This window comes from Tachypleus tridentatus, chromosome 4, assembly GCF_004210375.1.
Source record: "Tachypleus tridentatus isolate NWPU-2018 chromosome 4, ASM421037v1, whole genome shotgun sequence".
NCBI lineage: Eukaryota > Metazoa > Arthropoda > Merostomata > Xiphosura > Limulidae > Tachypleus > Tachypleus tridentatus.
In genome coordinates this window covers 40,056,745-40,068,135 of record NC_134828.1, presented here as the reverse complement: position 1 = coordinate 40,068,135, position 11,391 = coordinate 40,056,745, and the positions used below count along the sequence as shown (strand labels likewise).

General features: G+C 29.2%; 1 protein-coding gene across 6 annotated transcripts in view; it reads right to left on the bottom strand.

Annotated features, from left to right (window-relative positions):
• Positions 1 to 11,391, bottom strand: part of LOC143248903 (uncharacterized) — an 87,228-nt gene that overhangs the window by 40,944 nt on the left and 34,893 nt on the right. For 2 of the 6 annotated variants that reach the window (XM_076497837.1, XM_076497838.1), the window contains 2 exons: positions 10,301 to 11,071; positions 1,199 to 8,834 (listed from right to left, as the gene is read on the bottom strand). The exons of the other annotated variants lie outside the window; for them this stretch is intronic. In XM_076497837.1, coding sequence (XP_076353952.1) covers positions 8,820 to 8,834; positions 10,301 to 11,071 — 786 coding nt within the window. In that variant the 3' untranslated portion in view covers positions 1,199 to 8,819. Of the gene's footprint in view, positions 1 to 1,198; positions 8,835 to 10,300; positions 11,072 to 11,391 lie in introns of those variants that run through there. 6 annotated transcript variants of the gene reach the window in all.

The following is an 11,391-nucleotide window of genomic DNA, read 5'->3' as shown; positions in this document are numbered from 1 at the left end:
CATAAATTAACAGCATGAAAGTTTTTCTTATTTATAGAAAAACAACTTCCCAAAAAATCTGAGCATACAACAACTTACGTGTAGAATGAATTAAATTACTGTACAAAAAATATATGTATATCACACAGTTTAAATAAAGACATTATGATCTGGCAGTAAAAAGTATATATCACACAACAATGAACCTATCTTAGAGATTTCTTTCCTTCATTACACATGCTTAAAAAAAATAAAAAACTGTCATGGAAAGATAATTTAATTTCATAATTACCTAAAACTTGGTGCAAAATTTCAAACATCTTTTTTTCAGAATGGTCAGGTCCAATCTTGAACATAATTTAGTCATTTATCTCAAAACACTTCGAATTCTCAATTATATCCATCAAGGTGTAAAATCTTAATTCCTTCTTTTCTAATATGTTCAAGAAGACAATACTGGAAGATATGCTTAACTAAATAGTACTGTTTCTTGCAAGTGCTTCTGAATCATCATATGGAAACTGTTTGAAGTCTCAAAGTGTGGAAACAACTTTTATATTTTTCATAACAAACCACAAATTCTGGAATGTAAACAGTTTAACTTCAGGCTAGCTGATCGGTGAGATCTGCAGAGATTTTAATGATTTTTTCTTACGAAGTGTAACACTAAATACATAATAACAGAACAGTATCGTGACACTATTTAAAATACTTCCTGTAAATGACTTTCTTGAGAGAGGATCTCATATTGTCTCGTGAATAATACTGAAAACCAGTGGACCTGTGGTGTATGAAGATAGTATGTTTTTGGAGAACAATGTTCACAAACAAGTATGTTCTAAGAATTTATTTATTAGTTTTCAAAATACAATGTCAAAAGTTTTAGATGAGTCATAACAGTGTCTGAACTTGATTTATAAATTAACATTACTTTGCTCTCTAAGCAAATTGTTTTAACAATTTATATCACATTATTGCAATTTTTTTTCATCTCTTGGAATATGTGTCATATGCCAACAAGTTTTTGATATTTGTGCTTAGTGACTGACTCAGAATTTGATAAGTAGTACCATTTCTGTATTGTATCATTGCATGTCCATCATATGGGAAAAACAAACAAAAAACAAAATGTATCAGACTTGATTTTAAACTCTGTATTCAGTCTGGAAGTTATGAATCCAGACAAGACTTTGAGAACATAAAAACACAAATAATAAATTGAATGCAATTTTTTTATTTTGAAACTGTTTACATAAAAACATTGATGATTATTATAACCTGACACAATGCTACACTACACATAGAAAACCTCAACACATAAAGGCATGTACATTATCCATACCAAAAGCAATGATATTTATTGAACTTGTACTTAAACTTAATACATCTGAACAAGTACAGTTAAATCCAATGTTTACGTTTATTGTATTGTTTCTAAAACAATTTATACATAACTATAATTGAAAGTCTCAGTCCTTACAGTTGGTACTCCAGATGCCCAATTACTGTCTCTTCTGTTTTACAATGCTGATTTCTGGAGTGACACAGTTCACATTTCTTCACAATATATAATACAACATATTAATCTTTTCCTGATGGTTAACTGCTGTTCCTCCTTTTCATTGTGTAGATTTCTGTTGGTACACAGTTCACATTTCTTCACCATTTGTATTACTACTTTTTAAATTTTGTAGAAATTATGCACTTGAAATCTGTATGCTCCTACATACTTTGAAGTGTTATTTCAGAAATAAAAATGGATTCTGTGTTATATAAAATAAAATCAATTACTTGCTAACAATACATTAAGTTGTGTGCTTATAAATCAAATACATTTCCAAATTCAACTTATGTCACAAAATTAAGTTCACCACATAGAATAATGATGCATAACAGAAACACAGCTTTTCAGTTTAAAAAATAACAGTGAGATTACATTAACAACAAAGTTACTCCTTGTTTCCGTAAACTAGGACCTAAAACTGTAAACCCAAATTTAGAGCACAATGGACTTATTCAAGCTGGTATTTCAAATTATCAACAGAAATACAATATAAAGGATTTATTATTTTTTTACCAAGTGTATTAAACATAACTAACTTTTAATTAGGCTACAAACTAGTTCTTATGCCTTAATTATATCTTAACAAAACATTAACAATACTGACCATAAACAAATGCATTTGATAGCATTCAAATACTTAGTTCTGTAGAGAAAATATAACATATACATCATTTAAGTTTACAACATCAAGCCTTTGAAATATTTATATTTCACCAAGGTACAGTATAAGTTATTATGTTAACAAAAATAAAACTTTTGTGTAACACAAAGTATTTGTTGAAGTTTAATGTGATATTTCGTATGTTGAGATTTTTCAGTTATTGACATAAACCTCATTTGTTATACTATTCACAACTCTTAACTCAAGGTAATTAAATATCCTCTCCTGTTCACTCTTGTGACATAAATATGTTTTCAATCATTGATGTTAAAGTTGGCATTAAGGATAATATTATTCTAAATCTCATTATTGATGAGTAACAAAATTATTTTTTTTCAAAATCATCTTGTTTCACACAGGACTGATACAGAAACATAACTACAAAGAAGTACTTAAATATAAAATCATTATCCATTCAGGATTACGCATGACAAAAGCAATATATGGTTTTCAAATTTTATAAATGCAACTGAACTGAGACTGAACACAAAAGCACAATTACAGTATTATATCAATGTCAATGCTGTTGTCAGTTATTTACATAATACATTGAAATACAGCATATACAATAACCTTATGTGAAATCTAGTTACAAAGTAAATTTTGAAGCTGATGTTCAAATATGATACATTCTTGCTGGATATTCTTTATATTTTGCACAGAAAGCTGCTCTTATTTCATCTTCTATTTATCTTTCATTAACTGAGCTTTAGCATTATACTTACATTTTCACTGCTTAAATAATACACACAAAAATACATAACTTATAAGGTTACTGCATCAAAGTTACATTTTTAAACGAGAGAACAGTAAAGATTACAAATGTATTCTCCTCTCTAAATAATGTTGACATTTACCTTAGAAAGATCAAGCTATCTCTAATCTAGGATTTTCTTGTAAAAGAAATTATCTTTTTCCTTCATAAACTTGAAACAATTAGTAACAAACACTTGAACAACAAGCACTGTAATGAAATGGTTTTAAAAATGACTGATTACAAAAATCAAGCAATGATAATATGTTTGAGAACTGAAACATATTCTAAAACTGTACTGAAAATCATGTTTCAACATTCTTTAACCTTTCAGACAAGCAGGACAAAATACAGTATTAAACAAAGTGATGAGTACTAGTAAATAGTACCAGACTTAATTTCTAGTTAGAAGCCTCACATGTAAACTAAAATTAGAATGAAACTTTTAAACCTGTTTTAGTTATCATTAAGTAAATGTCAGATATCACATCTCAAGTTACCTCTCTGAAGTATATGTGAGAAGGTAGCTACTCCTAACTAGAAAAGCAGGAAAGAAATATGCAAACATAAAACTTCAAACAACCACAGACCACTGAAAACAATAAGTAAAATTATCTGAAGTGCACTGAAGCCATGCTAGTGTCATAAAAATCTATAGTATGCAACTACACGTAATTACAATATTTGTATTATTACTATTACAAAATTGAACTTTCCTTCAAAATGTATAATAATAATCATTATAAAAAAGGTATTAAAACCTTCCTCCTACCTGTTCAATATGTTGGTAAAAATGGGTACTCTGTAGTGCAAGCAATCACAAATAACCACATAAAAACAAGCACTGTTGTACTAGTTATCAAACCTCATGTGGGATGATAATTATCAAAAACTTATACACACTTATAAATAATTACATATGGAACTAAAGATGTGATGAGTATAAGTTTTAATACAAGTCCTTTAGTTATTTCAATGCCTGTTTTGGCATTCATCCTTCTAATGATCACCTTTAGAAACTAATATTTGGATGTTAGACAGCATGCCTCATAATTTAAAGTTACTTAGACAACTGAGTTTGTTTAGTTGTTTACTGAATTTCACACAAAGCTACCTGCAACAGCCATTCCTGATTTGAAGTGATAGAGGGTAGCAGTCATTCAACATCATTCATAATTAACTCATTTACCAATAAATAAAAAGACTAACTTCTATACTGCACCCACAGGTGAAAGGTCAAGCATGTTCAGTGATGGGATCCAAACTCAAACTATATTTCAAGTTTTAACCACCAGACTATGCACATGTTTTTGACAATAAAATATTATCAAACAAAAATAAAAATTTTTTATTATTATTTCAGAGCTGAAGATAGCAACTAAGTCTGCAGTAATCTGACAGTAGCACTCTAAGTTTCCAATTTACTATTTCATTTTATTAGAATCAATTATCTCTTTAAAAACTAGCTGCAGATGGTGAATAGAAGTTTTAGACACAAAACACCATGCACCTGAGCATACATTTCTGTTATTTTTATCACATGCAAGTCTTACAAATTAAAGACAGTTCTAATTACAGTGTATCACCACCATCACTATGTTGGTTCTACTTTGAAATGCTTCTCCCACATTTGATTCACTTGTCTAAAACTTTTTACAACATTATTACTCAAAGTGAGATAGTAATTGTGTGTAAGATATACATGTATGTATATTAAGTAACATAACAGACCAAGGGAAACATACTTTTAATATTTTAGTTTATGAATTTATTATTTCAACCCCCCAAATTAACAAGACATATCAGTTCTTAAAATATCAGTTTTATTGTCTTTGAGGATCATATCATAAACCAATTAATTGTAATTCTATTGGCAATTATTAGGTCTTTGTTGAAGATAACTGTTGCTGATGTGTTTGAATAATATCCAGTTTAATTAGCTTAAGCACTCTAGATATCAATAAATGTATTTTTTTAATCTGTTCTTATAAACTACAAATAGAGTATTCTTATATTTCTAGACATAAAGCTTATTATTTAGGTTTAAATTTTTAAGTTTATGTTTCATTTTTTATAGTTTCTTATTCTTACAGTGATATTCCTATAGTTTTAGTTTACTTAGTTTGGCAACTATAAAAACATCTTACTGTATTTTATCGAAAGCACAAACATGCAATTCAGTTGCAACAGAAATACTTTCACAAAACTTTAATTGAAGCCATGAAGAACTCTCTTTATATACTCATTATTGGGTTAATAATATGATGTATTAAGCTTAATGTTTGTGAATGTTACTTTGATGTGACTAGTCATATGATATTATTACTGTTGCAACATAAATAGGGAATATTTCACTCAAGTTTACTTAATTATCTGTGGCCCATTAATGGTGAAGAATGAGCAAGCAAACTGTTAGAAACTTTGGCTCTAATATCTTTAACAATTATTTTCATGAAGTTGTTACAATATCATGGTTCATTTGTTTCTCACTGTCTGATCTAATTTTTACTCATTTTAGTGACTGAAATGCCAACTTCAGTGGACATGTTTTGCTTATAACTTTCATCAGTACCTCTTTTTAAAAAGTCACCTTACATTTAGCTGCAAGCAATGAAAGATGGTACAGAAATGGAACATCATAAGCATGAGCACTCACACATCTACTTTTGTTATGTTTAGATTTGCAACAATGAAAGCAGAGAACTAAAGAAAAATCAAGTTGAAAATGCTCTACTACATCATAAGTTCAACTTCCAAAGACACCTCAGAAGTTTAGATGCAATTTATAAATTCTTAGACCATATTTGCCCCTGTTGCTGCAATTTAGTTTGTGTAACAAAACACTGTTTTTACACTTTCTTTTCTTATGATATGGTTTTTTTAAAACATTTATATATATATGAATTGTAAATGTGTCTGTGTGTGGTATACATACACCCATTTCTATCAACTATTACAAATGTTCTTGTATTTCAGTGTTATACTTTATATGTTCTACATCAACATTATTTTTTAGTAATTATTTACTTCAAATTTTTAAGTCTTATTTTTCTACCAAACAATATACAGTTCCTCCAAGATAAAAGAAAAGATTATGTTTTCCACAAACACGCAGATACTAAAAATGTCTTGATATATTAGCACTAGGAAACTGCAAAATAATTTTCAGTTAGTAAACAATGTCTTACATGAATCAATTCCTAAGAACTACATATTTGTGTACCACCTAATTATTTTTATTCTAAAAAAAATGCTGTCAAATTTGTATTGTAATTCTATGTGTGTAAACACTATGAATTCACTGATAAACTACATTTATTCACAAAAGAAAGGATGTTAGATAATGTTTGATATTCTATCATGGCCAATCATAGAAAATTTCAGAAAAAATTTAAAACTTAAAGGTACTAATTTTGGGAAAATGTTACTTATGCCTCAGCTTTTTACTATTCTGGTAAATAAACAATTAGCTTCCTATAATTAGCATACAACACAAGGCTTTCCTTTTGACTGAAACAGTGAGACACTATCAATCTCAGTTTAACACACTAAACTCAACCAAAATAATACAAAATGTCACACACTTGTCCTTGTCCTGTCTTTGTTACCACTTGAAGTTTCATATTTTACATCTTCTACATCAATGCTAGTAATTAAGTAGCATTCCTTCATGGAAAGTTATGTTTATTCACTTTTTATATCTGTTTCTAGGATTCCTAAAAGTTGGTTCATAATTTTTTACTAGTAACCACTTAGTGACTATTTTTTTAAAAAGCTAGTCAGGTATTTTGCAACTAATAAAATCAGTTTGTTATTCTTGTGTTGAAATATTTCCTTTTTGAAGATGATAAGGGAAGAAAATGTGTATACTAGCAGTCATCACCATTTCTAATGTTGTTAGAAGAAATATGAAGTTAAGGTATGAATAAGCTGTTAGTCATTTAATTAAAAATGCCACAGCCTCAAGATTCCTAGATATAACTTTATTTCTGTTAGAAAGTTAAAAGCAAAGTACTGTCACATCCCTGTTGCTCAACCTTCTTTTAATTCATGTAAAATGTGTAGCCATAATGACATGTAAGGCAATGGTTTCCAGCTGCTGTTTAATAAGGTGACCATAAAAATGTTACTGAAGTTGACAAATGACATTCACTGTTATACAAAGTTAATTAATACTCTGGTGTTACTATCATTTGCATATCTTATGTTAAATATTCTTACGTATCCATCTTACCTTGCTAAATACTCATACATTTCCTTTTGTAGTGCTAAGAAGTAAAACCTATAAACTCTTATCAATTGATTCCTAAGACATTTTTAAAATATCCATGAAATGAAGAAGTGCATATAAATAGTATAATATAGAAACATCCAACCTTAAACAATTTCAATTCTAATTTTCCTAATTGTTGCTTTAACTACCACTGCAGTCTCCACAAACTGTTGTACATCTCTTGAGTCACAACTTAGCTAATACCAACTCAGGGGTATGTGTGTGAATGAAAACTGTTTAATGTAATTAGTTATTAAGACTAGAAATGTTAATTACAGTAATTATTTCATGAAGATGAGTTATGTCAAATGGAAAACCTCATTTACAAACAAAGTATCTAAAAAGTAGCCCTTCCAACAATAAAGTATGACAACGGGTTTGTCATACTTGCACATGATGTCAGAACTACCTACTGATATCCTAATCATTAACCATACTGTTACATTCATAAACATTTGTAAACTTTAAGGATGGACAGCACATATTTTGTTTCATGGCTGTACAGCACTATTTCGTGTGGTTACTAAGTCAGTTATGCCTGCAAATTTAGTCGGACCATCTGAAGATAGCTTTTATTATGATTACATAAAATACTGGGATAATGTTCCATAAATATTGACAAACAATTTCCTGTTTGAAAATTTAAAAATTTATGTCTTGTTGAGATGAACTGTTATTTTGATTAACTTAAAAAAAAAAAAGGCAAACTGGGTATTTATACAAGGTTTCTCTGCAAAAAAATCCATCTTCTTTCTCACCTTAAAATTCAAATATTCTAGACTAAGGCACTAATCTATCAGCATAAAAGTATTTTTATGGTTACAGTTACCCACCCTAACAAATCTGTAAACACCAAAGAAAAGATGATAAAACAACAAAGATATCAACATATCCTTTAATTGTAAGCATTTAGCAATAAAAAATAAAAGCTACAAGAACTAAAATACACAGACATAAAACACTAATTTGATAGTCAAATTTAAATGCTGAATTCTTTCTGATGTTGAACTGCTAATCAACATAAAACTGGATATCTGATATCTCAAATCTTTATCAAAATAGCTTCCCATCTTCTCATAAATCAACCTCAATGCCAATTTTTTTTATTTATTAAATTAATATCCTCTTATTACCAACATAAAGAATACAGAAAGTACACATAATTTTAGTTAACTGAATCATTACCACAAAAGAACTGTTCCATCATCTGTTCAATATGACCTGTCAAATTCTTGTTCTTCTAAGTAAAATTAATTCATGGGACAAATTTCTCCACCCTTTTTTGCACATATCTAACAACTTCAAAGTCCTTAAACATTCAACAAGAATCATTGACAAGAAGACTTGTCATAAAACTTGAATGTTACAAAGTTAATTTTTTTCCTGACAAGTTTAAAGCATTTTTCTCTTTTTCCCTTTAGATAATTTGAATTTTATTCTCCAGTCTTAAGCATCATGTAAGACAGAAGGTACACAAATACTGTTCATCAAATACATAGTAGGATTACAATAATGCCTTAATGAGCATCAGTCTCATCCAATGCTTCATTTACATCTTCCTTTCTTTACTCTGTTTTGTCATGAATAGCTAGACTTTCTTCTCCTGCAATAAAAAAGATCACTGAAATGATGTTTTAAAGCACATGATTAATTTGTTTGTTATTAAGCAAAAAACATACAATGGGCTATCTGTGTTATGCCCATCATAGGTAATAAATCCAGTGCTTACAGTTGTAAGTCCTCATATTTACTGTTGAACCACCAGTGGGCTTTGATGTATTTGAAACCAAAGTGATAAGCATCAAATAATATTTATTTTAAAACAAATGTTAGAAATATTAATACCAATCATAACACAAATACTGTAACTATTTATTTCCCATAAAAACTGGATGGCAATAAACATAATTCAATGAATATAATTTAAGTATAGTAATAATACAAATATTGTACACTCTAAAAATGATGTTAATAACAAATTATTATAAAAAATCATTGTGTATTACATGATAATTTCTCATGCCTCCACATTCCACAGATGCACTTCTGTAAACTAGTTTTTTTTACAGTAGCACATCTATATATTTATTGTATGTTTCTATACATTATCTTAATAAAATAAAGATTGACAAATTTTCCTAAGCATCTTACTATTTTTACATAAATCTAGCCTATTTTCTCAATATGTTTCACTACCTCCTTTGTCTTTTTCTTCCCAAGGTTATCAGTAAAATATCCCATAACACCAACATATCTGTTATCACCTTTCTTTCTCTTAATTATTATGTCTTCCCAAATGTTTTAATTAATTTTATTCATAGTATCACACTTACCTTCAGCTGAGCTAACCTTCAACATTGCCCTTACCTGTGAAACTCTTGCCTTCAAAATCAATTGTGTCATCAATAATTTGTTTTTAACATCACATGCACCACTAGTGATCTGGTTTTTAACATTTCCATTTTGAAACATCCAACCTTCAGCATCACTTACATCTTTCACGACATTGCCTTTGTCATCATTTGTATCTTCACCAGTCTCATCTTGTATTATCTCTTGGTTTTATTTATTTAATTTTTAATAATTTTTATTTTATATTTTGAATTATTCAATCAATTTCATAACTCATTTGCCTTTGGCAACTCTTCACACCTTTTTTTCACAAATATTAATTTTTATTTTGTTCTTCATTTTAACATCTTTAGCTAATACCTAATGTTTTATCTAAAAAGTGTCCTTTTGTAAAGTTTATTTCAATGTTATGGCCCCAGAGTATCATTAACTTCTAAGTTTTTTCAAATTTTAGACTTATCACTTCCTAATTCTTCTAATTATTTCTCAAATATGTTCATCTTATCTTTCATTATCTTCTTAGCTTCTAGTGATATCATGCAAAGTGTTTCTGTCAATAACTAATATACTGAGATTATGTTCAACTTTTATCTACAAAAGTGTCTAGCAGACTTTGGCCAAAAATATGGAAAGTTTGAGGAACATGATAAGCACTGCTAAATTACTTCTCGTCCTACACTTCTTAGACTAACTTTAGAGATAAAAATAGGCACTAACCTGTGAAGGGTCTTGAGATACTTTACTTGCATCTCCAGATTGAAACTGTCCAGCAAATGCCTTGGCTATATCATCTTCTGACAAAACAGGACTTGTGTTTCCTTGGTCTCTAGCTCCTAAACTGGTATTTCCTTTGCGCAGTGGAAACAACTGTATCCCAGACTTCAAAAGCTGGGAGGATGGGTTTGGAGCCAAGGTTTTGCCTCCAAGACGAAGTGAGATCTTTTCTCCACCAACACATGGTTCAAGTTTCGCTTCATCTTTAGGCTCTTCTTGTTCATTTTTTTTCCAATTGAACTTTCCAAAACCAGATATTTTAGTATCTTCAACTTTACTAGTAGCTAACATTGACTTGTAGTTAGGTGCTTTACCAATTATAACAACTTGTGGTTTCATGTCTCTCTTACTTTCTACATCTTTTTTCTGGGTTTCACTCTTTGACTTATCACCAAGCAAAGTCAACTTAATTCCTTTACTTTTTAACTTTTCTTGAGCTTCTTCAGTTGGTGTAGGTGGTTTCTTGGTTGAAGGAGTCACAAAATCTTCCTCCAATTCACTCACCTCTTTATTTTTCTCTTTCTCAGCTTTATTTCGTTTTTCAATTTCCTTTACTGCTTTTGTTCGTTTTTCTGCTTCTTTTTCTTGTTTTCTTCTCTTTGCTAGTTGCTCTTTTTCTTCTTCTTTCTGTCTTTTCTTTTCCTGTTGAACCGTGCTTGTGCTTTTATCTAGATTCCACTGACGTTCATATGATGGATTCAAAAGAGTGAATTTCTATGGTGAAAATCAAAAATTATAATAATAAAACATTTAGCCTGAAATTACATAATTCAATCATTTCAGAAGAATATTTTGATAAAATCCTGGAATAAAAGTACTATACAACACAGTAAACAATTAATGTACTCAATGAATGCAATTTGTTATAACTTTTAATGCCTCACTTTTTCACATAGTTTCAACAAAAGTAATTCATTTTGTACTTTGTAGACTAGCAGTTCAAATTTCAGTGAAATAATACGAAAATATACAAAACTTTCAATACATAAAAAAGCTTCAACACCAATGGATATTTATAAAACTCAATTTCCAAT